The sequence below is a fragment of the Gossypium hirsutum genome, chromosome A09 (assembly GCF_007990345.1).
Source record: "Gossypium hirsutum isolate 1008001.06 chromosome A09, Gossypium_hirsutum_v2.1, whole genome shotgun sequence".
Taxonomy (NCBI): domain Eukaryota; kingdom Viridiplantae; phylum Streptophyta; class Magnoliopsida; order Malvales; family Malvaceae; genus Gossypium; species Gossypium hirsutum.
The window spans coordinates 80,568,821-80,596,246 of record NC_053432.1 but is presented as its reverse complement, the minus strand read 5'-3'; the positions used below and the strand labels follow the sequence as shown (position 1 = coordinate 80,596,246).

At 33.3% G+C, this 27,426-nt stretch overlaps 2 protein-coding genes and 2 long non-coding RNA genes across 4 annotated transcripts in view; 1 reads left to right on the top strand and 3 right to left on the bottom strand.

The window, feature by feature from the left end:
• Positions 1-19,116, bottom strand: part of LOC107935174 (myosin-8) — a 24,444-nt gene extending 5,328 nt beyond the window's left edge. Inside the window, 38 exon segments of the mRNA XM_041077089.1 lie at positions 5,632-5,672; positions 5,675-5,804; positions 5,915-5,995; positions 6,113-6,133; positions 6,244-6,343; positions 6,483-6,622; positions 6,753-6,848; positions 6,934-7,023; positions 7,101-7,196; positions 7,281-7,370; positions 7,448-7,609; positions 7,693-7,795; positions 7,935-8,074; positions 8,205-8,963; positions 9,238-9,336; positions 9,698-9,817; positions 10,178-10,383; positions 10,494-10,671; positions 10,901-10,967; positions 11,103-11,212; positions 11,301-11,432; positions 11,524-11,694; positions 12,125-12,251; positions 12,413-12,450; positions 12,925-13,026; positions 13,113-13,170; positions 13,538-13,639; positions 13,747-13,771; positions 13,774-13,892; positions 13,989-14,125; positions 14,201-14,350; positions 15,119-15,278; positions 15,394-15,452; positions 15,606-15,765; positions 15,850-15,995; positions 16,342-16,485; positions 17,588-17,716; positions 18,630-19,116. Coding sequence (XP_040933023.1) covers positions 5,632-5,672; positions 5,675-5,804; positions 5,915-5,995; positions 6,113-6,133; positions 6,244-6,343; positions 6,483-6,622; positions 6,753-6,848; positions 6,934-7,023; positions 7,101-7,196; positions 7,281-7,370; positions 7,448-7,609; positions 7,693-7,795; positions 7,935-8,074; positions 8,205-8,963; positions 9,238-9,336; positions 9,698-9,817; positions 10,178-10,383; positions 10,494-10,671; positions 10,901-10,967; positions 11,103-11,212; positions 11,301-11,432; positions 11,524-11,694; positions 12,125-12,251; positions 12,413-12,450; positions 12,925-13,026; positions 13,113-13,170; positions 13,538-13,639; positions 13,747-13,771; positions 13,774-13,892; positions 13,989-14,125; positions 14,201-14,350; positions 15,119-15,278; positions 15,394-15,452; positions 15,606-15,765; positions 15,850-15,995; positions 16,342-16,485; positions 17,588-17,716; positions 18,630-18,632 — 4,791 coding nt within the window. The 5' untranslated portion in view covers positions 18,633-19,116.
• Positions 507-751, bottom strand: LOC121206272 (uncharacterized). The gene is made up of 2 exons (XR_005901372.1): positions 721-751; positions 507-619 (listed from the first exon to the last, which is right to left on the bottom strand). It is a non-coding gene; the product is annotated as an uncharacterized lncRNA (long non-coding RNA).
• Positions 751-4,811, bottom strand: LOC121206271 (myosin-8-like). The gene is made up of 9 exons (XM_041077088.1): positions 4,773-4,811; positions 4,378-4,551; positions 3,411-3,542; positions 3,243-3,313; positions 3,049-3,148; positions 2,797-2,853; positions 1,214-1,271; positions 898-978; positions 751-802 (listed from the first exon to the last, which is right to left on the bottom strand). The coding sequence occupies exons 1-7, from the start codon at positions 4,779-4,781 to the stop codon at positions 1,239-1,241; spliced, it is 576 nt and encodes a 191-aa protein (XP_040933022.1). The 5' UTR covers positions 4,782-4,811; the 3' UTR covers positions 751-802; positions 898-978; positions 1,214-1,238.
• Positions 19,117-19,809: 693 nt separating the features above from the next.
• On the top strand, positions 19,810-25,749 carry LOC107935178 (uncharacterized). The gene is made up of 4 exons (XR_001694153.2): positions 19,810-19,988; positions 20,211-20,280; positions 24,986-25,062; positions 25,424-25,749. It is a non-coding gene; the product is annotated as an uncharacterized lncRNA (long non-coding RNA).
• Positions 25,750-27,426: the final 1,677 nt, after the last annotated feature.

The window sequence follows — 27,426 nt, the reverse complement described above, 5'->3', positions numbered from 1 at the left end:
TTAGTTGTATTTAAGCATGTTTATGATATTTATCAACATATCATGCCCATGTCCAAAATTATAAGTCTAATATCTTCACCAGAAAAAGTATGAGAAAGAAACATCAGTGCTTTGCATCTAATTTATAACTTTGTGTCTATAACGACTATTTAGAAAAAAAAAAAAAAAAAAGTAAATACTTATGCTAGTTGTTACTTTACAAGATGAAAATTTGGGAATTAAAAAACAGCTTTGAAAAGCTCCACTACATTAATAATCAACTCTCTTCCTCTAGACCATTCAGTACCAAAAAGATGCTGAAGAGAAATGACCAAATTAACTACCTAAAGAACTCTAAGAATTACTTACATTTTGGCAATGGATGTTACAAAGAAAGTATAACATTGTAGTTAATGTGCGGCAGCACTGCCATGAAGTGACCTTTTTCTTTCTGTTCAACTCTAGATGACAAAAAAAAAAGAATGTAGTGAATGGAAAAATGTAACGATGGTAGAACCGGTACCTTAAATCCTGTAAAAATTGGAAGGCTGGATCCGTCATAAGTTCTTCGGCGGGTCTTACTGATGCAAACTCTTTTACTTGATGGCAATTAGAAATGTCCTCCATTGTGAATGGAATGCTACATTCAGAAGGGATTAACCAATTAAGACAACAAACCATTATTAACCTTCGATATTGGAGGAACTACGCTACTCTGTTTCTCGTTTTCTGACTTCATACCTGATATCGTCCTCCAACAGGAAGGAGCTACACCATCATCTTCGGTATCATCTGACATAAGTTCTTTCATGTGGGCAAGAACCTGTGCGAGTGAAGGTGGCATGTCATACCATACTAACAAAACAAGAAAAAAAAGGTTCAGGAGAGAAAATATCTACAATTTGACGATGAACTTACATCTGGTGAAACACTTTGAGTGTTGTAGTTGTCATCCCTATAAAGCGTACATACCCTATAAAGTTGTTGAACACTCAAAGCCTGGTGAAAACAAACAATGTAAATGGATTAGGTCGTTTTTGTACCTCACCTTAGATCATGCGGATGATCAGGTAATTAAAAATATTATGTTACAACAGGATTAGTACAAGAGAATCGAACTAGCTCTTTAAGGGACTTTCATATTGATTCATTAAATGGAATGTTCTGTGAATCACATGCTGCACCCATGCCCCATTATCAGGGGGATTGCAAGAAGAAAGGAAAAGAGACTTACACTACATAGGTCTTTTGATATTTCATCAAAGGATATTTTGGGATTTCTGATTTATAACCTGACAAACAAGACCAGGTTTTCAAAATGGAGAAATAGAAAAAATTATAAACCAGAAATCAAAGCAAGCACACAACCACAATCTGAACAAATAAATACAAATATCATTGTCCCACAGATAAGATAAAGAATGGCATAAGAGAACCCTTGGTAAGGAAATCAATTAAGGCTTTGTTTGTCTAGTGTGTGTTCTGGATCTGCTACAAAAGTAGGTGCACACATATATTTATATGATGCTGAAAAATCCTAAAGTAGTTGAATATATAACTCGATACATATTTGATCAGGTCTTTTCGAAGTACTAAAAACAACTGCCAAATCTTAATAGCAAGATCATGCAAATGTGCAAGTCCATATGGTAGCATAGCTGTGACTGTATTACAGACAAAAATCTCTGACCATGAAAGCACTTCAGAATTCAAAACTTAGCAGGTTAAGCAACTAATTCCACATTTTCACTCGAGTAAAATGAAATAGCCAAGCAGCAGTCGCCTCTTCTAAACAGCAGAATGCAAAGTCCTATAGTGGGTGCTTAAGGGTCTAATCTAGACTTAACAATGCTATAAATGAAACGGTTACATAACAGAAAAAAAAAACACTGAAAGAAATAACTAAAACAGGGTATGAAACAAAAACACAAATACATGAACATGTTAAAATCTATATACGAATTGCCAGGTCTAGTCCACTCCTATTCAGTTATACTGAACTCATTCTGGATTGGCGGGGTATATGAGCAATGGTATCCCATCCTATATTACAGAAGGAAAGTTAAAAGATATTGACAGCTCTAGTTTCTTTGCGGTCATACCAAACCTCGAAAATTTTGCCAAGCCTTAAAATTCAAGGACGGATAATGTTGAAGTTACTGACTTCTCTCTCTTTCCCTATCTTTCTCATTGTTTCTAGAGAAATATCAAGCTTATCATCATCTAAACTTATCATTATCCATAATTAAATAATAATGATATAATACAATGTATGCTGACTTAATAAACCGACATACAGAGCCTGTAAATAGGCTAAATCCTTTCCCATTTGTATGCGTGACTTAGAAAGCAATAATAATGAAGCAAATGCTTAATGTTTTGGTATTAAGCAAGGTTTATTTTTTATTTTTTAATTTAGTCCATTCCTTTTTATTGCTCTGAGTTATTTTATATTTGCTCCCTCAATTGCTTCTACAAATAATTTGTTTTTAATTGCACAATGTACCAACCCTCACCTCTATTTTAACATTCAGATCAGTTTGAGGCCCGTTGACATCCTTATAAAGCCACAATTGCAACTACATATTACCAAGTCAAATTGGCATGTATGACCTTATCAAGGAAGGAAAAAAAGCAGTCTCAACCAATTTCATGACCCCGTGGTGATTAATTATACCAGGCACACAAGCTTTGAAAAAGAAAAATGAAAGAAACATTGGATAAGAATGACAAAGGGCCCCTGCGTCAAACCACAGGAGTAAAGCAACATGACGCAACAAAATTCTAACCTACTAAGAAACAACTGAAGAAACATACCAAGAATCCAACAGCTTGCCTTGTGTGTTTGAGTTCATCCCATGATGGGCCTACATACTGTAATTAAACAACAAGCAACTCTTAATTCAAATTTATTAGATGCAATAAGGTGCCACAACTAATAAGCAGACAAAAAAACTCCCGTTGAATGCATGTTCAAGCTTCAAATAGTGTTTCCTTAACAAAAAACCTTCTTCAAACAATGTGAAAATGACACCTTTGACATTCATCAGTGGGAACTAAAGAAATTACCTCAACGTCTGCTTCGGCACACCATAGTTCCAATTCAGCTAAGCCAGATTTCACATACTCCCCGTTGCTAAATGTGCAGCATTCTCGACGGAGAAGAAGGCTGTAGCAGAATATATTAACATCACATATTTTGGAATTTATTCCTATTATATTATCTGGAGTAACGGGCAAAAACATATGAAACAATTATTTACCTATTAAAGAGCTGTACATTAATATATGCAAACGTTTGAGTGAAAATATTCTGAACAAGTATTGGAGGCACCTGAAAATAAAAAAGTCATAACCATAAGTTCCATGGCTCATAAAAAAAAGGAACGGAAAGAGTCCACTTTAATATCATCAGAGTTGCAAATTTATACAAAATTGTCTTTCAATGTGCCCATCATCTTGTTCAGACACTCAATAATGCTCTGCCAGAGACCAGCTGGAGAATGATAGCCTTGTAACCCTTCACACTTTTGAAAAGCAGCTCCTTTTGATATCCTAGGTACCTGCCATATAGGCTGATGCATTAGCGACATAAAGAAATTGCAATTCCAATATAAAACTAGTTGCTACCATGCATATAAGCCAGCATAGGAAGTAATAAAATATGGCATTGTATCATCATTTTAACACAACTTTTAAAAGAAACAGCAGAAAACTAAAGCTCATGTGAGAATAATCCTAAACTATTGCACAACACACAAATGCATACCACTTACACAGCAATTCAAACTACTTATACGGAACATAATATCATCAGGTAGAACCTAAACATGTTAAAAGAAAAAAAAAAGTAAAATAAGCTTAACAAGAAGAAGTGTCTCTCTCTAATAAAATTAATAATGAATTAACTTTCCCATGCTCAAACCATAAATCATTCACTTTGAGTATTTCAAACCAAGTAGGCAGCAAAAAAGTAAATTGCAGAGAAGTCAAAGGAGAGGAACTTGTGATAGTTGCACATGTATAGAGAAACCTAAAACAAAACATATGAATTTTTAGAAGAATAATTTAATGTGTAGAAACAGGAAATAGGCTGAAATATTGAATTACAAACTGAAAGCAAGATGAATTTAAGACTTATAACATGCAATGTTGAAATTAACACTTGGAAATAAATTTCAGTTGATGATACAACAAAGTACATGCTCTACATGTTCAAATGAAGCAGCACGGAAAACCTCTATTGTGCAAGGCATTATAGAAGCTAGGGAGATGATTTTAAAAATAAGAATTAGAAAAACCACAGTGCTCTCTCCTGTATATAGCAACTAAATGATCTCAAAAGTTAAAGAATGTCACTGGAAAGACTCAGTGATCCAAATGCAAGGCTCCTTGTACCTGAATGCAACCAGATATAAGTGGTGACAGGTTCTTTTTCAAGTTGTCTCTAATGATTCCATATATCTTTTCCACATAAGCTGAGAGCTGCTGCTTAAAAAGAAGAGCTGGATACTTGGCCTCAACCTGGCTCAGTACTCCAGCTTGAAGATTGGCAGAAGATGAACGGAAACTCTGAGAAAGAACAACATCATATCACATAATTTTCCTTCATAAGTTCTAGAATCATTCAACAAAACTGATAATGATCATATGACGAGATTTTAGATAAAGAACAAATGTATTGTTCTTTCCTTCTTTTTATGGCATACGTTAAAGAAGATTTCAGAGACATCTAAATCAGGACCATTTCATGCAAACAATTTAAAGAAACCGTAAATGAAATATCTCAATACTTTGGTCATCCTTGCAAAGAATGATGCTCCAGCAGGTGGTTCTGCATTGAACCAGAGGCTTTCAGACTACGTTGAAGCAAAACAACAATGAAGATGTGTTTGACAGCCAATAAGCCATGTGATCATTGTTGTCCTGATCCTGCAAAACATCAGCACAGATCGTGAATATTATATTTGATTTTTTCCCCTCATCTTTTTGGTTTCTTAAACCTGCTCAATCAGAAAAAAACATGGTTTAAGAATCAGTTAAAGTAATCTAACATAAGTCCCTAGCAAAGAGAATAATTCCATATTCCCTCCTATTACAGAAATAATTACTTTTCAACAAAGTAAAAAAAAAAAAAAAATCATAATTGTATCTTCTAAATCCAACAAAATGAAAAAGATAAAAGGCCTCGTAGGCTAATTTTTTTTCTAAATATTTCTTGCTCTCAGAAGCAAAAAACAAAAATGCACCTTGGATCAAATAGAAAAATAGTAAAAATGATAATAACAACAATAAAACCAATAACATTTTGAACTAACACAAATTCGAGAGTTCTTGGATAACAGAAAGAACATCCATGAAATATTATATTTATATTTGAATCGGAATAACATTTTGCTTATCATATTGCCTTTACTAGAAACTTGCAAACGTAAAAAACAAGTAGCAAAAGAATAGGTGAAACCTATATTTCACCCCATTTTTCTAAATACAGCTCTGGAGTATTCTTGATCAAACTAAAGGATCAAAATTGCTACCGTAGTTTTGATTAAAGAGAATAGTAGTGTTATAGTATCAACAAGAAAAGGGCGGTTTATCTTGAGAACAACGATTTTATCTACAAAAATGAGCTTTCTGTAATAGATACGTTACCTCTAGTGCAGAGCCCATCACCTCAATAAGACGATCAAAACACTTGTCTTTTCAGCTTCAAATGACTTCCAGTGGAGAAGGCATTTGTATATGGTAAATGCTGCAACAGGCTTTTCTTGACTGAACCCAAGATTCTGTGCCACACATTTGAGTAGGTCATCTACACTCTCCGGCTGCAAAGATGATACATACAACAAAGATTAATCCCTGGAAATTTCATGCAATACAAATACTTGAAAAAAGAAAAAAGGGAAAATAAATTCTATATCACTTGAATTCATACCTGCTGCTTTTCAGTTTGGGATCTCCTCAATTTACTGTCTTCTCTACCAAGCCTTGTTGATGGACCAGAACTCAGTTGTGCCTGTCAGAAAGAGCTTTCCATCTCAGGATGATAGAGGCAACAAAAAACCAAGTATGCAGGTATATCTAATAAACTGAAGTGAAGGGAAATTATACAGTCTCTATATTCTTCACTTACATGATGACCATTTTCCAGAGGCTGCAAAGTTAAATAAAGGCCAGCAAGGAAAAATAAAAAAAGCAAAAAATAATCAGAACCAACAAACCAACTCAAGAAAAATAAGGGAAGAACGTTGAGATATAGCTTACTGAAGACGTCACCTCTGGCATTTTTCTACTTGGTGTACTCAGCAACGCTTGCTGCTGTGATTTCTGGTCAGTTTCCATGTCCAAAATCTTTTCTTCAAGCCTGGTAAAGATGTAAAACAATTATTCAGATGAAAGAAAGAAACTTTCCATTCATAGAATGAAAAATACAATTGATTAAATGTTCATACTAACATATAAACATCAAACACATATTATAGCAGATCAAAATAGGTATGAACCTCTGCACTGTAGTTTTGAGCTCAATTATCTTTGACTCTGCCTCCAAAGTTTGCTTTAGCCGCTCGTCACTAAGCTTTTTTGTTTCTTCATATTTCCTCTCTGTTTCATTAATTTTCTGTTCTAAGGTACTTACCAGAGCCTACAATGGCATTGTGCCAAACAAGATTCCAAGAAACACAATGGCAGAATAACCAAGTTTAAAAATGACATCAAGAAAGCCTTTAGTCAAAACTAAGATAGTATTCGAAGCAAAAAATATCTAACAATACCTTCAGCTGCTCATTTTCAGCAATAAGTCTATTTATTGATCCATCGTCAATAACGGTAGGTTTATTCATTGATTCATTGTCAATAACAGGGATCTCCTGAACCACAGGAACTTGTTGAGATAAGGAAAGAATTATTCTACTCAATAAAAATAAAAGGAAAGAATGTTGAGATATATCTTACTGCAGATGTCACCTCTGACATGGTTGTACTCAGTGAACTCGGCATGGCCAGCTGCTGTGGTTTCTGGTCCTCAGCTCCCATGTCCAAAATCTTTTTTTCAAATGACATCAAGAAAGCCTTTAGTCAAACCTGAGATAGTATTCGAAGCAACAAATGTCTAACAATACCTTCAGCTGTTCTTTTTCAGCAGTAAGTTTATTCATTGATTCATCGTCATTAACGGTAGGTTTATTCATTGATTCATTCTCAATAACAGGGATCTCCTGAACCACAGGAACTTGTTGAGATAAGGAAAGAATAATTCTACTCAATAAAATAAAAGGAAAGAATGTTGAGATATATCTTACTGCAGATGTCACCTCTGAAATGGTAGTACTCAGTGAACTCAGCATGGCCTGCTGCTGTGGTTTCTGGTCCTCAGCTCCCATGTCCAAAATCTTTTTTCCAAATGACATCAAGAAAGCCTTTAGTCAAACCTGAGATAGTATTTGAAGCAACAAATGTCTAACAATACCTTCAGCTGTTCATTTTCAGGAGTAAGTTTATTCATTGATTCATCATCAATAACGGTATGTTTATTCATTGATTCATCTTCAATAACGGTATGTTTATTCATTGATTCATCTTCAATAACGGTAGGTTTATTCATTGATTCATCGTCAACAACGGGGATCTCCTGAACCAAAGGGACTTGTTGAGATAAGGAAAGAATTATTCTAATCAAGAAAAATAAGGAAAGAATGTTGAGATATATCTTACTGCAGATGTCACCTCTGACATGTTTTTACTCGGTGCACTCGGTATGGCCTGCTGCTGCGGTTTCTGGTCCTCAGCTCCCATGTCCAAAATCTTTTTTTCGAGCCTGTTTAAGATATAAACAATCATTCAGATGAAAGAAAAGCAACTTCCCAGTCAGAGAATGAAAAATACAACTGACTAAATGTTCATTCTAACATATAAACATCAAACACATATTATAGTAGATCAAAATAGGTATAAACCTCTGCATTTCAGTTTTGAGCTCAACTATCTTTGATTCTGCCTCCAAACCTTGCTTTAGTCGCTCTTCACTAAGCTTGTTTGTTTCTTCATATTTCCTCTCTGTTTCATTAATTTTCTGTTCTAAGGAACTTCCCAGAGCCTACAATGGCATTTTGCCAAACAAGATTTCAAGAAACGTAAAGGCAGAATAACCAAGTTTAGAAATGACATCAAGAAAGCCTTTAGTCAAACCTAAGTTCTTATTTCAAGTAACAAATGTCTAACAGTACCTTCAGCTGTTCATTTTCAGCAGTAAGTTTGTTTACTAATTCATCGTCAATAACTGGGATCTCCTGAACCGCAGGAACTTGTTCAGCAATTTTCTTTGCAGCTTCACGTTCTTTGATTAGCAACTCTTTTGTTTTCTCAAGCTCAAGTTGCATTTTCTGAAACTCAACTTGCAGTTCCTGAAACTCAAGTTCCTTCTTGTACAAAGTAGATTCAAATGTTGCTCTTTCCTGTTTTTTGGATTCCTGAAACTCAAGTTCCTTCTTGTGCAAAGTAGATTCTAGTGTTTCTCTTTCCTGTTTTTTGGATTCCTCAAACTCAAGCTGCAGTTTCTGCAACTCAAATTGCAGTTGCTGAAACTGAAGTTCCTTTCTGTGCAAAGTAGATTCAAACCTTGCTCTTTCCTGTTTTTTGGATTCCTCAAACTCAAGTTGCATCTTTTGCGTAGTAGATTCAAACCTTGCACTTTCCTGTTTTTTGGATTCCTCAAACTCAAGTTGCATCTTGTGGAAAGTAGATTCAAACCTTTCACTTTCCTGTTTCTTGGATTCCTCAAACTCAAGTTGCATCTTGTGCAAAGTAGATTCAAACCTTTCACTTTCCTGTTTTTTGGATTCCTCAAACTCAAGTTCCTTCTTTTGCAAATTAGATTCAAACCTTGCACTTTCCTTTTTCTTGGATTCCTCAAACTCAAGTTGCATCTTTTGTAAAGTAGATTCAAACCTTGCACTTTCCTGTTTTTTTGATTCCTCAAGGTCAACCTGCCCTAATAAATGAATGAGTTAGGGGAAAATTTTGCTCTACAGTTTATAAATTAGGTTTAAAAGATACTAGATAATTCTCCTAATGGTGCTTTATCCTTTCTAGCATGTTTTGCTATGGGGAATTAGAAAAAGGTAGAAATTGACTAATTCAAACAATGGTGAAATATTAAAGATGCTAATGAATAGACATAAAATTTTATGACATCATAGCTGGAAATGTTATGAATACATGTACTTATAATAGTAACATTATTATCAAGAAAAGATCTACCCTCGTTCGTTTCTCTAGTTGCAAGCGCCATGTAAGTTCTTCAACTTCCTTTTCCAGCTTAGTTTTGGCTTCTTGAAGAGCACCAGTTTCCCTGGCGGCCTGCAGACAGACAGGAACGATAAGTTGAAACAATCATGCACATACTTTTGGAAAGAATGGTAGAAAACTCAGACTACAAAAGATGATAATTTCAACTGTTGGAAGCAATATAAGCAGAACGAGAGAATGATTATTCCATTTCTTAATAGATAGCTTTAGCAGGGATTGCTTCTAAACATTCCTTCATTATTCTATAATTAATCAAAATTAGAAGAAATAAAATTAATATTAGTATAGCAATAGAGCACTTTAGGGAATATTGTCATCTGCGAAGAAATTATTTTTGAAACAAAAATACAAGAATACACCTATGAAAGAGAAGATCATGAGCTTAAACTAATTTGAGAAACGAAAAAATCACCATTCTTAGCTTCCGTAATTCTTTACGTGCAACCCTTGCTCTCCAGGCACATTGTGTAGTAATTGCTGCTTTCTTTAACCTTAGATAACGACGGTTGGCCAAGAATCGTCGACAGTGACTCTGTAAAATACATGAACTCGCATAATATCAATTGTACATAGCAAAAAAAGCATGAACATTATTGGTTTAGAATTACAACTAGTGAGTGGACAGAGTAGACTTTTTGTACTTTTTAAATTTGTTTACTGGAAAAACCTACGTCCCACTTGTGAATGCACTCAGTAAAATTTTATCTAAAACAAATGAAATGGTTGCCCGAAATAACAAGAATTTCAAAACATATTTTTTATAAAGCCTACTAATTGAGATATGGGGAAAGTAAACAGTAATAAAAGATTGAAGAAAAGGGTAAAATGAGAAATAAAAAGAAAGCTACTAGCTGTTAATATGTCAACAACAGAAAGAAAATTTTATTTTTACCTGAATTACAGTTGCAGCTCTTGTCTGCTTTCTGGACAGAAGCTCACTACGAGCAATCATCCCACGCATACCTGTTTGAATAGAAACAGCTGAGAAGTACAAATTCTTGTATGCTTTCCTTGCAAGAAACTTGCGTAAATGTTTTTGAATATTCAGAGCAGCAGCTTCTCTTCTCATTTCCTCATACTGATGGCGTGCTACTTGTCCTGCAAACAGGTTAAAAAAATGAAAGTGAAATAAATATAACGGTAGATGTATGGAAGCAATTCCAATTCCTAATACAATCAGAAATGCACATGGATGAAATGCTCTTTACCTCTACACAAGGCTTGAATTTGTATGGCAGATAACCGCAACAAAATAAAGCGTTTCCGACACAAGTACGTACGGACTTTTCTCTGTATCAGACTTGCTGATCTTCCTAAAATCTCAGTTCGCAATGCATCTAGCTCTGCCATCTGACCAGCCCTAAGAAAAACTTTCGTTTTACCAATCTGCAATAGCAGCAAATCTGTAAGGTGCAATATTATTAAATGGTACAAGAGCTCAGTGAAAGCAACAATATGAAATGACTGGGAGCCAAAACTTACAGAATTAGCCAGCAAGCAAGAGATTTTGGCATACATGTCATGCATGAAGTACTTAAAAAATACATTGAATGAAAAAAAAAAAAAAAACAGTCCCAAAGTTAACTTTAAGAAAATGTATAAATACAGGATGCACCTGATAACCACTGAGCTTACTCTTCTCCAGAATCTTCTTGCTAGCAGTGACCTCAGTATAATTATTTCTAAATAACAGATAACAGAGTTATGCACCTCACTGGTAAGTCATGGATTATCGTAACATAATTATGAAGAATAAAAGGTACATCTAAATAGAAGTAATAATTTTGAACTGCAAGAACAGATTTTGGAAATGTTACCGCTTAGAGAGAACCTCCGGAGCCAGAAGGGAAAATCGAGCTACAAATTCACGAAATGACTTTCGAGAGGGAAATCCAGCACAACTAATTCGAATTGCCTCCATCACTCCCTGGAGTCAAATATAAACGTCACACATGGACATACAGACAGACTGCTTATCAACAAAAGCTAGGATTGACCAAAATATAGAAACTTACCCCACATCGAAGTTGTTGTAGCACATTTTGGTTCTCAAATATTCCTGGTTTAAGAGCATTATTGGGCTTCACACAACGAATGTAGTGTGGTTCCGTGGCACTCAAAGTCTCAAGCAAAGCTTGGAGTTGTTGCTGTTCAAAGTACATGGCATGCATGAAAATGAATGAAAATAGATGAAGCATGTAATCTCCCTTTAACATACACATTAGAGCAGAAACAGACCTTGAAGGAGGAACCTATTGAGGAGAACTTTGTTGTTTTGGAAGATTCCTCGGGTGAAGGAGGAAACAAGCTTGAAACAAAAGAGCATTCTGAAGCATTCAGCAGAGCTTGATGCTCTGAAACAACATAATCTTTGTTCTTATCCAGGAAGAGCTCAGTCTGGTAAGTAACCTATAGTGGAAATTCCTTTAAGTTAATATAAAGCAGATTTCACAGATGTAACTATTTCTAGTTAACATTGAGACTGGTTTAAGTTTATTTAAGTTCCAATATTACCATTTAAATACTTACAAAAGAAAACAATCATAAAAGTTCATGTTATTTAGGTCTTGTTGATCTATTAAATCAGGGTTATTCAGGAGATTCCACATTTGTTAAACATGGGTTCTTATGTGTAGTTTGAGTATTATTAGCTAATTGAGACCTTCTTGTCTAATATTAACCAATTTGGAGATAACATATTCTGCAGGAATAGGACTCATAAGAGCAGCCAAATATATTACACGATCTAAATTTAGTGGAGAATAACAGAGATATTTGAGCACCCTTATCTTCTAGCACAGAGTTCCTATGGATGCAGTAGCACAGTAAAAATACTTACATCACCAGCATAATGACAAATGGTGAAGTCAGTGCGTGACAGCTTAGGCTTACTGAAGCGTTTATTGTCTTTAAAAGTCTGATAAAGCTTTTGAGCAAATGTCTCATGTGTTGATCTGGGGAACATACTATGAACATAACAGGAATAATGTCACAATTTCAAAGGGTGTTTGAAGCAAGAGAAAGTTAAAAGTAACAGGAGTAATTGTCACAATTTTCGCAGGGAGGCAAACCAATTTTCTTAAAATAAGAAGAGGTGAATTATCATTGTTGTTATTCTGATACCTACCAAGCCTCATCAAGAAGAGCTATGATGCCACCAGGTTTCTGTAAGCAGGAAAGAAAAACATTAGAAGATAAAAAAGTTCCATACATCATGACAAATTAGTCCCCCTTCTCGGTTTCCAAAAGTTCCTCTCTGGCATTGTTTCAAAAAACAATTAGTAGTTTAAATCATTTTAGTGAAAAGAAAAAAAAAAACCCTTCAACCTTAAAATCTTCTTCCAAACTCTACAGGATACTTTTTTTCAATCCTTCCAAAATTGATATTTGATTAAAAGAAAGTTCAAAAAGGGCAGCGTCTAACATATTGACATGGATGGAGTGTTACTTCCAATGCAATTAATAAATTTCCAATACATGAATGAAAAGATAAAAGAAAATATGTACAGGTGTAGCACTGAGACAAGAAACAAGTGTGTGTGTGTGTTTGTCTGCACATATATTGGCAGAGTTAGTCACATTATAGAAAGTGAGATACGGGCATGAAAACAGCAAAGTGAAATAGAAATTGTGATGCACCTTTTCAATAAGATCAAGGATATCTTGATTATCAATAAATTCTATATAACTCCAGTCAATTTCTTCTTTCTTGTATTCTTCCTGCTCCATCTTAAAAACATGCTGGCATATGACATCACAGTTATATTAAGATAGTTTTGAAAGCTGACAATATCCTAAATACATTAGAATCAATCTAATGCATAAACCTGATTAAAATGCTGCTGCAGCTTTTCATTTGTCAAATTGATGCAAAATTGCTCAAAACTGCATGCAATGAAAATTTTGAAAATTGTGTAAGTATTGATGTAGGGAAACTAAGGAATCCACACTGCAAAACTTGAAAAACTGGCACAAACATGCAGGCAAAATGAGCTTTAAAAGGTATTTAATGCTGCAATCATCCAGGAAGAAAAACTAAAGACTAGTGATCACTCTAGCCAAGAAAGAGAAGCAAAAATATCCCCAAATTTGATCAGCAACACCCAGCATAGTCATTAAGGGATTTGACACATCATGGCCTTTAAATATTGAATTCCCTTAACTAGACATCCCAATCATAAAAAATATAGAGGGATGTCATGAAAAAAAATTGATTTCTGAATGACGAAAACAAAGCATACCGGTTAAGCACCTGTTTGTCTTGAAACTCTCAAATCCATAAATATCCAGAACACCAATCAACGATTTTGATTCAGGATCCTGACTAATAGAAACATTTATCTTGTCCACAAGCCTGAGGAACCAAAGTACAAAGTGTTAAGAAATAACTATAGATGGATGTTTTGAATCAGTGTATGTGTGTGTCTCTAGAGCGAATCCATCTGGTACATTGAAAGTTACCAGTCAAATAATTTTGAATAAACAATTTTGCCAAAGCATCTCTGCTGAGAGCTGCTGAAACAGGGTCAAGCGATTTTGTAATGCTCTCATCACGAGTCACCATAACACGTTTGCATAGGGAGTCTTCAAGAGCCTTCTCATTACACCTAAAGAGAGACACATATTTGAGTTTTTCCATTCAATTCTGCATATGAGGACAAAGGCATGGATGTTTAAGGAAAAGAATAGTAATAAAAAATTACATTAATAGCTCTGCTGCGGTTTTTAGATGGAACCGAGATTTATCATCCTTAGGTTCAGCAGAATCTATTTCCTGTCCCTTTTTGAACTCAATATTTCCTAAATGAAGAATTGCAGCCACAACTCGGAATATTCCATCCTGACATGGCAGAGATTATAAAGAAAAAAAAAAAGGTGATATTATTCCAATTAAATAACAAACAAAATGCATTACCTGCTCCCCCTGACTGATACCAACAACATCCATAGCCCTCTTAGTTAAAAGATACTCTTTACAACTATCTACGCCATCCAGCTCATAACAATTTGACTGGTTTAAATAATGAAAAGTTCGTGGATTTCCCAATTTGTACTTCTCAACTTCCTGATAGCAAAAAAACCAAAAGAGAGTTAGATGCCTCTTTGGTAACAAAAACCCAGTCAACATAGGCAAAAATGAAACTGTCATGTTACAAGAGGTATTATGAGGACCCAAAAATAATTTTTATTTGCATTAACCACATTAGGAAATGGAAGTCTGAAAATGGGCCCTGCATACTTTGACACAAAAAGAAAATTCTTTGGAAAAAAATAACAAGAATTTGATAACCCAACTCTTAGAGCTTGAGGGTGCTGCAAGCTATATTACCAGAGACCTACTTTCAGCAATTTAAGATCATCCCTTTCCTTCAACACTATGTTTCAGTTTAAAAGAATTGTTAAGATATGCTATAATTTTTTGCATAAAATTAGGGATTGTAATTATATGATTTAGGCTGCCAGTTAGAATTGTAGAGATTTCTTTCCTTAATTTTGTATTTGTTTTGAGTGTATAAATACCTCTGTAAGAAAGAAAAATGTTTATGCATTTTATTCAGAATTTTTCTCCCATTTCTTTTCTCTCTTTTCTGTTCAACAGCAGCCCCAATTGGCAGCAGCCAGCAGCTTTTTTTCTTCTCTTTTTCTTCTTAAATTAACAAAAGAATTACAATTATTGAGGCAAAATCTGCTTTTCAAGAAAACTAGATCTAAACAACTGAAAAGCTTAAGCTAAAGCAAGACTTCTACTGTGATTTTTTTTCTGTAATTAGCGTTACAAAATAAACTAGGATTTCTCTGTGAAGCCAAATGCAGAAAAATCAGACACCATTACCTCCGGCGGTGCAGCACAAAGCATATAAAAGCAATGATAGTTTCTCTCCGGGTCAGACACCTGACAAACACGAGATCGTTCTAGCAAGTAAGTCCTTATTGCAGCTCCAGAAATTTGGCCCCTTGGATCAAATTGAATTTCCACAAACTTGCCAAAGCGACTGCAATTACGTTATAATCAGTCAGGGAAAGTCTTTCACCAACTAAAAGAAGGGCCTGGCAAAAAAATCCTCAAGGCATGTGGAATATCCTATGCCCTAAATGTAGATTTCAAACCTTGAATTATTGTTTCTGACAGTCTTTGCATTGCCAAAGGCTTCCAGAACAGGATTAGACTACAAATGAGGATAAAAATCATTAGGAAAAGAAATTATTCAAGCAATCTCATTTTCCTAGAAGGACAATGGAGAACCATACAACCAAGAAAGCAACATCAAATTCATCAATTTCACACAAATAGAAAAACTAAATTATTTAGTTTGAGCTACCTCCAAGACCTTCTGCTCCACAGAGCGTTCCTCTGCCTTGCTAACTCTCCCTCCCATATAGGCTAGATAGCGCATAAGCATCTTTGTACTCTCTGTTTTACCGGCTCCACTTTCCCCACTTACCAAAATTGATTGGCTTATCCCCTCATTGATCATGTGTCTGTTCAGAACACTTATTACATCAATAAGCACATGAAGAATGCAAAAAAATCTGTATGATAAGGGAAGCATAAAAATGCTTTACCTATATGAAGCATCTGCAACAGCAAACGGATGTGGGCTCAGCTCACCAAAAGCTGCCCCTTTGTATTGTTCCATCATATGACTGCTGTATAAATGTGGCAGTCTTCGAAAAGGATTTACAGCAATCAATATATTTCCTGTGTAGGTCTGGAATAAACATCAGCACATTTAGCTTCAAACAACAATACATATCCCTAGAAAAAAAACAAACAGCAACGCAACAAATTAAAGCAACCAATATATTTCTCATGTAGGTCTGGAATAAACATAAGCACATTTAGCTTCAAACATTGACATGTATCTCTAGAAAAAAAACAGGCACACAACAAATTAAAGCAACATATTCACACTCGACCATCATAAACCACAGAAAGGACTGCATTAAGTGACTCATGATGCAAAGTAATTAATCTGGGTAACCAATGCCATTACATCATAATTTATCAAACACTGAAATAAGGTAAAGGGGTGCAAACCTGCTGTTAATACTTACATATATTTCATTGATATCATATCGGCATTTTAAATTCTGCAAAACCCCAGGTTCATGCAAATATGCTAGCCTTGTCATATCATCAACCCCACATGAAGGAAATTCAGGGTCCTTTGGATAGACATTAGATGTTTTGGCAACAATCTACACAATATGAAAGGAATACAAAAGCCACAAACCTTTCAAAATCCAATTTCAAGCACCAAAACAATAACTAAAGAAAGAAAGAACTAATACAGACTGGCATATATAGTGAATGAAATTAGAGCTTGAAAAGATAACAGATGCTGTTAGCTGAAGCATCGAACCATGTTAATAATATATAAAGAAAATATGATGTACCATTGAAATATCTACATAGAACATACATAAGCTGAACACGAAGTTTCAAACCAGCAGCTTTGAAAACACGACTTCCGCTAAGGAAGTCAGAAAGTAAAACAAATTTCCATAGCTTCCCTTGCATCATAAAAATGTTTACTTCAGCATTCAGTTTACCACAACTTTTATCAGACACATCATTCACCTTGAATGCACATGATAACTCTTGCATCCTAAATATAAGAAAAAAAATCCATAATTCAAGCCCTTATTTATCTTTAGCAGATTATGACTTAGAAAAACCTGAGTCCTGAAAATTTCTCAAAGTTATTGTGGTAAGCATCATGAGCTTAGAATCTGACCTAAAAATATCCCATCAACAAGGTCTAAAGAATTCAATATATATGACTAATTCGGAAGTTAGGGATTTTCATCTCTAGTTTCTCTAAATGAGCATCATGAGCTTATATCTCACCTGACCTAAAAATATCCTATCAACAAGGTCAGATTAACTTCAAATTCCACCAACTTCTCCGATAACGTCTACTATGTTTCTTCAAACCTGACTGGCAACCAAATAGTAAGAGACCATACCATTGCCATCTGTGCTTTTTATAGCAGTATTTTGTTGTTTAGAAAGACGTATGGAAAATTAATCTCTAGATGTGATTAAAATCATCTTATTGTCTCACCTAAGAAATTCAGTAACAAATTAAATACATTGAAGTTCATTAAACTATGGCTGCCAGTGATGTCATATTCGTTTCAGTTTAAAACACATATACATGTTTCATGAATCACGAATCATGATGCCAAGCACAAAAGAAAGACAAAAATGTCCTCCACGCAAGAAGTGTGTGTGTTGGGGGGGTGGGGGTGGAGAACAAAGAACAAATCACATAAAATCCTGAGAACAAGCACTCACTGTCTTCCCTGATGTAGAATCTACTGTAATCTCTTCCCCCTTAACTTCCTTTACTTCTCCATCTATCCAAGCTACATCTGGGTCCTCCACCCAAACATGAGATCCAACAAGAATACTGGATGGAGCAACCTGCAAGGCCATGTCAAATCTTAAGCATATCAATTTGAAAGAAAAGAGACTCATCTCAAAGAATGAAACATGAAACCAAATTGTATTGATTACGCAAGTAGATATGTAGGACCAGCAAAAATGTTGAACGGTGTGTTTAGTCACCACCATCCAATGCCACATTGGAGAAACTAAACTTTGATTTCTATGCATCTCACACAATTCTCTAAAACAAATTTCTAATGCCGTTGCATTAACAAGTCAAAATTTATTTAATTTGCGACTTGGAAATAACAAATTCAAGCCACAAAACATGATCCCAACAAAGAACAGGGCCAAAGCTGTGAACATCAAACCTTTCTAAACTACCATTAATTTTAGTTAGCTACTTCACAAAAAAAGGGTATATTATTTATTGAATTGCATAAAGTAAATAAAAGAGCTACTTTCTATTAATTTAAAAGAAAAAACAATATATTATTTATTGAATTGCATAAAGTAAATAAAAGAGCTACTTTCTATTAATTTAAAAGAAAAAACAATGTACAGATTACTAACTCTAAAAAATCTTACAGACAAAGAAAAACAGAAATGCAGCTCTAGTAACTGGAATTACAAACAAAACTATATTTTCTTATAAAAATAAATTAGTCTTGACAAAATAAATAGCAAAAAGAAAAAAAATAGTAATTCATTTAAATAATAAACATCTCTAAATCTATACAACAACAAAAGGATCACCATTTAGCGGGGGAAAGAGTAACAATAATTTTTAATTTTTTATTAGTTCATTTGGAGCTAAATGAGCTATCTCCTTTTTCATGAAACTGAATCCAAAATTAACAGAACAACCACTTTACATTTAACTGTGATGCAAATATGAAAAGTGAAAAAAAAAAAAAAACTTGAAATCTCAGGGAAAACAAATGCTGACCATTTTTTCTGGTTAGATTCAGATCCGAGGCAGAGCCAATAAACCCTAGATCCTTCCACAAGACAATGCGAAACAAATTGCCATCCCAAGTTTTCCTCCAAATCCCTGCCTCACTTTCACACTCCTAGCTCTTCCCCCCCTCTCTCTCTCTGTTTCTCTCCCTCGCTCGCTCCTCTCTCTAACCGTACCAAATGTATCTCTCCCTTTTCTCTACAGCAGCGGAGAATTTGTTATCAAAATGCCTTTTTTATATGAAATTTAATTCGTTTTTATAGGAAATGAACGGGTGAGGGAAGAGGTCACAATGAAGCAAAACGCCATTGCAGAAGAAAAGCTATACAATGGCAGACCTTTAAACCTCTCCTTCTCGCAACGCAAGGAAATTACATCCAACATTAACAATCACTCCTTCGCCTTTGCAACACTTTTTTTCCTTCGTTTTCTCTCTTGTATTTTTCTTCTTTTTCCTTTTATGTCTCACTCTCGTTTTTTTGGGTTTTCCTCAACGACGTGAACGCATAAAGGCAAAATCTATAATACGAAATTCCTAGTTTGTCCTTAAGTTTAGAGTATATTTGCTGATAATGGCAAAAAGACACCATTTAATCCTAAATTTGGTAATTTTTTTTAATTTAGTCCCTAAATTTGTTATGATTTGCACAATCTTAAAATGCCATGACCAAAACTAAAAAAGTTTGTCCAGCTCTAATGATAATGTGGATTAAAAAAAGTTTAAGGACTAAGTTGAAAAAAATTCCCAAGTTAAAAGACTAAATAATATCTTATGCCAAATAATATTATTATTTATAATAACATTTCGAGTTTGCACATTTAAAATTTAGTAATTTTACTTTTTTTTTGATATTTCTATTTTTTAAATTTAGAAAAATGTAAGTTCAATTATTGATATAGTTAAAATTTTCTTCAAATTTAGGTTTAATTCAATATTATTTTTTTATTACATAGTTACTAAATGAGTATTTCTTTCCTTCAAAATGTCATAATAGTAAATTTTTAACTGGGTTAACCGGGTTAATCATTGGATCTAAAATTTGAAAAGTGAAAAATAAAAAAATTAAAATCTTAAAAATAAAAATAGAGAGGTTAGATTTCAAATGTATAAATATTACAGGGACTAGGAACATATTTTAACCTAAATATTGGTTTAGCTTAATTAATTAGAGAAAGGACCGTTTGTTTCCAACAGCATTAGCCAAATAGTATGCCTCTTCCTCGAGCCAAAAGCAGTTTTCAGAAACCCCTAAACTAAAACTTTGCTAACTAACAAATGTGCTGTCTTATTCCCCTCACGAATTTGCAGGATCTAAACGTCCCAAAGTTGGCCCATCGTCGATAATTGTAAGTATCCCCTTCTGGTTCTATGTCAAAAGGCCCTAATACTAGCAAATTTCAGTGCTTGGTAGCTTGCATGTGGTTATGTCCAATTGGGAGTTTTTATCGTTCATGCTGCTAAGTCCTTTCACCACGGTGATTTCTGTCCACGATGCCCACTAACTCCTACTATTTGTTCTATATCAACGGCCGCATCAAAGTAGAATATAATTGTCGGTTCTTGCACAGGTTTCTAGAGAGCTACTCTCGGTTCAGGGCTAGGAGGCTTTGCTGGTGTTAGCGATTTGCATTCCGTCAGGTATGAAGTTATGAATTGCTTTTGATCCTCTTTCCGACATTTCAGTCCGTGTATGAATTTGTTTCTCTAGAACCAGGTATCCCTGCGTGTTCCAGGCAAGATTCCAACCGTGCTTCGCAATCTCCCCCATAACCTCTTGAAAAACTAGCCCATTTTCCTCTTGAGTGGTTTATGATATAGCTACATTCTCCCTTGCATTAGCCAATGTCATGTTATAACCACTCTTGACTGGGTATGCTCCGTATTTATTCAAATTTCAAACCAGCTCATCCTCTAATACATGTGCACTAATAGGAAGACAATGAATTTTATGAGCATCCTCCAAGATTAGAAAAAGGCTATTGTTCAAGTTGCATCTCCACTGCTTAGTTTCTGTATCTATTTAACTCATTAACCTAGAAAATGGTGCATGTGTTATCTCTTGTGGTTTGCCCTTTATATGTAGCATTGCTAGCAACCCATTTATCATCTCATACCTGGATGCTTTTACCATTGCCCACCCTGCATCTTACCCCAGCCTCCACCACATCCTTCACACTCCATATATTGCTCCATGTAAATGATGGATTTTGTCTGAGGTTTGCATCCAAGAAATTGTTGTTGGTTAATATCTTGCCTTTAGCACATTACCAAAGAGTTATTATTCTTTAGCAGTCTCCATCCCTACCTCCTTAGCAAAACAAGCTTTGTAGAATGCAAACATATCTTTGAATCCCATACCTCCTCATAGTTTAGTCTCACAAATGTTCTTCCAACTCCTCCAATGAATACTTCTCTTATCCTTTCCCATAGACTAGGGATGGCAAAACTTAAAATGCCCAGTGGATTCCGAACCACCCCACTTCGAATGGAGTGTTTTCCTTTTTGAAACAGTGGAGGCAGGTTGGAGTATTTTTTGGTGAAGGTGAGTGTGGAGCTTTTTCTTGACGGAATGGAAGTGCAGGTATAAACTAACTAAAAAATTTCTTGAGGTGCCGAACAAACAATTTGCCTATTGTATAGGGGTCCAAGTTATTAAGCCTATATCTATATATATATATGACATGATGATGTCTGAATTGATACTTGACATTTATTTGTGAAATGAATGTCAGTTTATCTATTGATTTGTATATTAATGGTGATTCATGTTAGAATTAATTTTGTTAATAAATAAATGACGTGGGAAGATTAAATTAATGGTTGAATGGGATACCTTTATGGATTTAGTGTGTATATTGATTGGGATTTTCTTATTTGATATATGATTGTGTTACTATATTTGTCAGACACATTTCTATAGAGTGCTATTCACTTAGTGACTAAAATTAAAGTGTGCACTATTAAGCTTTATGCTTAGCATGTTTGTATTCCTTTCCCACGCATAGGTTGGAAGACAGAAGAATAGAAAAATCCACAGTATGGCTCATTTACAAGAGTTATAAACACAAGCCCTTGAATTCAAGATATTACCATCATGGACGAATATTCGTTGTATACCTAATACGCCATCAATGTGTCAATTTTTCATTTTTACCATTTGATACCATCCAAACATTACATAACTCTTGTTTTTTGTGTGAAATGGGAAACATGACATATCTAATCTTTGAATTTAAATGATAAAAATGGAAAATTGGTTTATTGATAGCATATTTGTTGTATATTGAATATTTGGCCATAATAGAAATGTCTTGAATTGAATGGCTTGTGTTTATGGGAAACTGGTATATTGATCGCATATTAGGTGTAAATTGAATATTTGATCATGATGGAAAAAATGTCTTTAATTTGATGGCTTATGTTTATGGAACTGGTATATTGATGGTATATTAGGAGTATACTGAATTTGGAATTTGTAAACTATTAACTTATGCTGAGCATATTGTCTACGTAAAATAATATGGGTGTAAAATGCCTGGACTTAAACTATAGGTCAAGGATACATTAGCGTGCCAATTGGGATAGAAATTAGCAGTGCTTGCACCTTAGAGTGGTACTACGAGTCTACGACACCTTAAAGGTGATGCTACTGATATATGCATATGGACACCTCAAAGATGGTTTCAACACTTTATAGGCAAGGCAGTGTCACTTACTTCCATTATCTTATTCTGATAGTTTGGTATTAGGCAAAATTGGACAATTTAATTAAAAAAATGGAGCTATACGATTAGTCATTGGTCATCTAAATGGTGATATTAGCATATTTTTATTTATATATATATGACATGACAACATTTAGCTTGATACTTGATAATAATTATTTATGAAGTGAATGTCAAATTGTCTATTTATATATTAATGGCGATTCATGCTAAGTTAATTATGTAATGAATAATTGATGTGAGTGTATTAAACTAGTGCTTGAATGGAATTTTTATATTGATTTAGTGTGCTTTAATTGAGAGTTATTGTAACAACCCGATTTTAGCTGGTGTTGAAAAATGTGATTTCAAAACTGGATGCCATAAATTGAGTTTATGAATGGAGGATTTACACATTTAGTATGAGAATATATTATTAAATGGTCGAGTAATTAAATCGAGAAAATCATTAATTATAGTACAGAGACTAAATTGTAAAAGTGCAATCGCTATTAAGTTTTAATTTAGAAAATGCTTGAGGCTTTAATAAGTAATTAAACTAGGGACCTTGGAGTTATTGAGCCATTTATGATTCATGTCAATATTTAAGTGCTAAGTATGTCAACACTTCCCACTAACTATTATTAAAGTATAGTTAATTATTAGTTAACTAAAGTATAGTTAATTATTAGTTAACTAAGTTAATAACCGTGTTAATCTATATATATATGGTGAGCAAGTAGGTGAGAGAAAAACAAAAATATTATCTCCTACCTCTCAAACCAAATAGAAAAGAGAAAAAGAAGGTTAAGTTTTCTTCAAATTTCCGTCCCAAATAACCAAGGTAACCAAGTTATTTTCATGAGATTATTGTAGATATTTTATCAACTAAGCTTTGTCTTGCATACCCATGTTTTAGATTTCCAAATTGTCAAGTTAAATCCAAGTTTCCATTAATGAGTTTTCATGAAATTAAAATTGATAGTAATAGATTTTTGAAGGATTAGCTTAAATTATATTAGGACTAAGTTAGAAAGTAGAGAAAAGTGTTGGATTTGATTAGAAATTCAACTAAAACCTATAATTAATTTTATGACATTAGGGGTCAAATTAAATAAAGTGAAAGCGTTTAGAAAATTTTGTTGTAGATTGAAAGCTTTGGGTCTTTAATGAAAAAATATGAAATTAAATTTTGATTTGATATTAGATATTGAAAAATCCAAGCATTTCGGATATTAGGGCTTATAGGGGCTAAAATGAATAAAATGCAATTTATGTTTAATTGATGTGTTTGTATGAAAACTAATATCGTGTCAATAATTGAATTATCATATGTAGCTAAAGACTCGGGACGTCGTGGGATAAAGGAAAGGCGAAAACTGTAGACGAGTAGCTTTATCTGGTTTGTGGTTTCATGATTTGAATATTATATATATGACTCGTTATAAAATAGCTTGATTAAGGTAAGGACCCTACTTGTCTCATGATTTGGTAAGTATTATATGGTTGTGGACTTGTGAAAGCTATGATGATAGTATATATGATGAATGATTATAATGTGATGATAGTTTGTGTATTTGTATGTATACTTATCTTGATGTGAAAATGTAACTATGAGATAAATGTGATATTGATATGTGAAAGTATGAATACATAAGTAGATGATATATAAAAGCATGAAATTGACATGTAAATGATATGTGAATTGCCATATTGATTGTATTTGAAATGTAAAAGAATACTAATGTTATGAAATGATAAATGATTTTAGAGAGATATGAATTTGATATATACATGTGGAACATATATACTTTGAAATATTGAATACAATTAACTGTCTTGGATAGAGTGAGATATAGTTGGCATGATATAGGATTAGTGTATGGGGTTTATTTTGGTTTTTACTAATAAGGTGCTAGGCACATTTACATATATTACTTCGGTTCATACCGATGAGGCGCAGAGCGCACATTATTTCAAATGTACCAATGATGCACTGAGTGTCAGCTATTTTGGTGTAATGATTGGTTGATCCGTGTATCCATCTTGACTCTGTGTTTGGTTAATAGGGATTATAAATCATGTGATTTGCTTAATAACAGTAGAAGTTTAATGTTAAATGTTGATTGTGGAAACTGAGAATGAATTATTAAAGCATGGAAAGATAGCATGTGAAAAACCATGCGATTCGGATATTACGAGCCCCGAGGGCCGATATGGTTATAAAATGAATCAATCGATTCGATCATGAAATGAGAAAATGAATATTTTTATATGAAATGCCTTTTGAATCATGATGTTGAGATATCAATAGTGGTATGAGAATGCCATATGATTATTAATTAAATTGAGATAGTATTGATGTTATGCTTAAATCTAATTGATGATACTAGATATGATCGTGCATGGCATTAAAGGCATAATGAGATGATGTTATATGAGACTTAACTCAAGCATGAATTTGGTATGACAGTTTTAGTAAAGAACATGAAACAAAGATTCCTTGATATACACTTGTTAAAAATGATTTTATATCAAATTTATATGTTTAAATTTTATTATATACATTGTTTTCGAATTATGTTAGCACCATTGAGCTCTTTTGTTTAGTGTGTGGATTTGTTTGTTTCTGTGCGCAGATTTCAATTAGGTCTCATGGATTCAAGAAGGTTGGCAGCATCCAGGTTTCAAATCTCAGCTCAGTAATGTTTGAATCGTAAGTTGAATGCTAAAATAGAGTCGGCTTGTACCTAGTGTTGTAATTTAGTTTTTGGAGTCAATTATGATGCCTTGGTATCTTCTATGCTTCAAAATATTCAAGTTAAACATGTTCAATAATCTAAATGTTCGATGATATGATTATGTGATTAAGTTGAGATGCATGATCTTAAATTATTGCTATGCTATCAGTCATTGGTTGCTTCCATGTCAAGTAGATAAAATTGAAGTATGAAATTGGTAAAGTGATGTTCGTGTTTGAAGGCTTATGTTTGAATGTGTTTAAAGATGCTTAAATGGTGTTTAAAACTTGTATTTAGTGTTTCATAATGTTTAGAAATGATTTGGTATTGTTTTAGGTCAAATGAGGTGTGTTTTAGGGTGTTTTTTGGATCCTGACAAACTTCTACCGATGCAAGTGCTAAGATGTATCGGTACAAGTAAATCAGTAGCAGGGACTTCTACAGATACGATCCCTCCCCTATTTTGACTTGTTTCGACTCCCGTAGACCCGAACTTGGTCTCGATCATCCCCAAGCACCTAGAACTTGTTTAAAAATGATTCTAAAGTGTTTAAAATGACTTGAATTTGTTTTTAATCAAAATGAATGTTTTGTATAATGTGATAAAAGCTTGATATTTGTATTTGATTTGAAATAGAAGATGGTTCAAGTTGTTTCAACAACGAATATAGTGTCTCATATTTGAATCCGGTGATCAGGTCGGCTGTGGAGTGCTAAAGTTATGCATTTAACATTTAACTTGATTATATTGTTAATTTGGTTAAAATATGCCATCGATCCCTGTACTGATATTTTCAGAAATTTAATTGTTCTATTTTTCATGTTTCAAAATTTAGGTCAAATTGTTACCTTGTTAATTTTTTCCGTTAAATTTGTTGGTGTGATATTTTGAAATAAGAAACAAATGCTCTCTTAGTAGTCATGTAATTTAACAAAAATTAACATTGTAATTGAACTTGAATTTTGAAAATTTTGAAATTTTAGTAGTAGAGGAATTAATTTTAGAAATAAAAATGCAGGACTAATTCGTGAATAGTATAGTACCTATAACATATTTTAATCTATTGTTTTTGGTATGAAAATAAGTGATTCTTTCATGACGATTAAAATTAAGGTAGTAGTGTAAATTAAAGCGTAGTAGATTTATGCTTAGTCTAAATTAAAGCATGCACCTCTTAAGATTTTTGGTGTTTGGATTTGTTTTCCAACAAAAGAACATAAATGATTCGTAGTAGTGTATTTACGAGTCTTCAAAGCTATCAGTGTCAACAGAAAAATATTAATATACGTCACATGGCTGAAAAATGGTCAGTTAAGAAAAGTAACATAATCGAATTTAAGTACAGGAGCTTAACAATGTTACTAATTATTCTTGAAATTGATTTCATTTAAAGGACAATAAATTTATAAATTTGCTAAAAGTTATAGTTATAGCTGAAGTGATGTGATAAGGTCATTATAAGTTGACACCAATCATCATTTTCAACATTTAATTTAGAACTAGTATGTGCGTTTAAAATGTAGCTTTAGTACTTTTTTTCTTTAACTTGTTTTCATACTTTTAAAATTTTAAGGGTTTAGTTTTTTTTTTAATTTAAAAGTTTAGGTTAAATTATAAATACCATTAAATTTTCCTGTTAAATTCACTTGAGTTATATTTTGAAATTGGAAAAAAAACACTCATATGGTAATTATGTAACGCAAAACAACATTACAATATATGTGAATTTAATTGATAAATTTAATGGTATTAACAATTTTTAAAAATTATATTATTTTAATCAAAATAAAGTACTCGAGCTAATCGATGAAATTGTAAAAATTAAAATATCAAATTATGTGAAAAAGTTGAAGTAAAGATTAAATCTAAAATTTTAGCGTAGTATAATAATAATCTATTAAAAAATTTCTGTTGGCATGTCATTTTGTCATGTTTATAAATATATATGTAAACAAAAGGTTGATAGTTGAAAACATCATTTTTAATCTTTCAACTATAAATAATTTTTTTATTCTTGGACACTTGTTAACATACAAAGGAAAGGATGTGATGGTAAAGTAATAAGATAACTATCACATGATGTAAATTATTTGGAGTAATTAATGACATTGTAAAAGTAAATGACTAAATTATGTTAATTAAAGTATAAAGACTAAATTTTACTATTATCTTATAATAACTAAAAAAAAGAAAAAATTATGTCATTAGTTAATCAAAATAATTAGTACAGTTAATAATTTTGATAACTCATTCCAAGATAACTTTTTTTTTGTTAAAATAATATTTTTAAAAACATTCATGCAAAAAATTTAATTACAGTAGTCAACAACGTTAACTA

What these genes read in the sequence shown, in the direction of transcription:
- LOC121206271 (XM_041077088.1), bottom strand. An exon ending in GCACATTGAAAGACAATTTT is followed by an intron (nt 3,314 to 3,410) that starts GTATAAATTTGC and finishes TTTTATTTTCAG; the next exon opens with GTGCCTCCAATACTTGTTCA. An exon ending in GTGCCGAAGCAGACGTTGAG is followed by an intron (nt 2,854 to 3,048) that starts GTAATTTCTTTA and finishes GTTTAATTACAG; the next exon opens with TATGTAGGCCCATCATGGGA.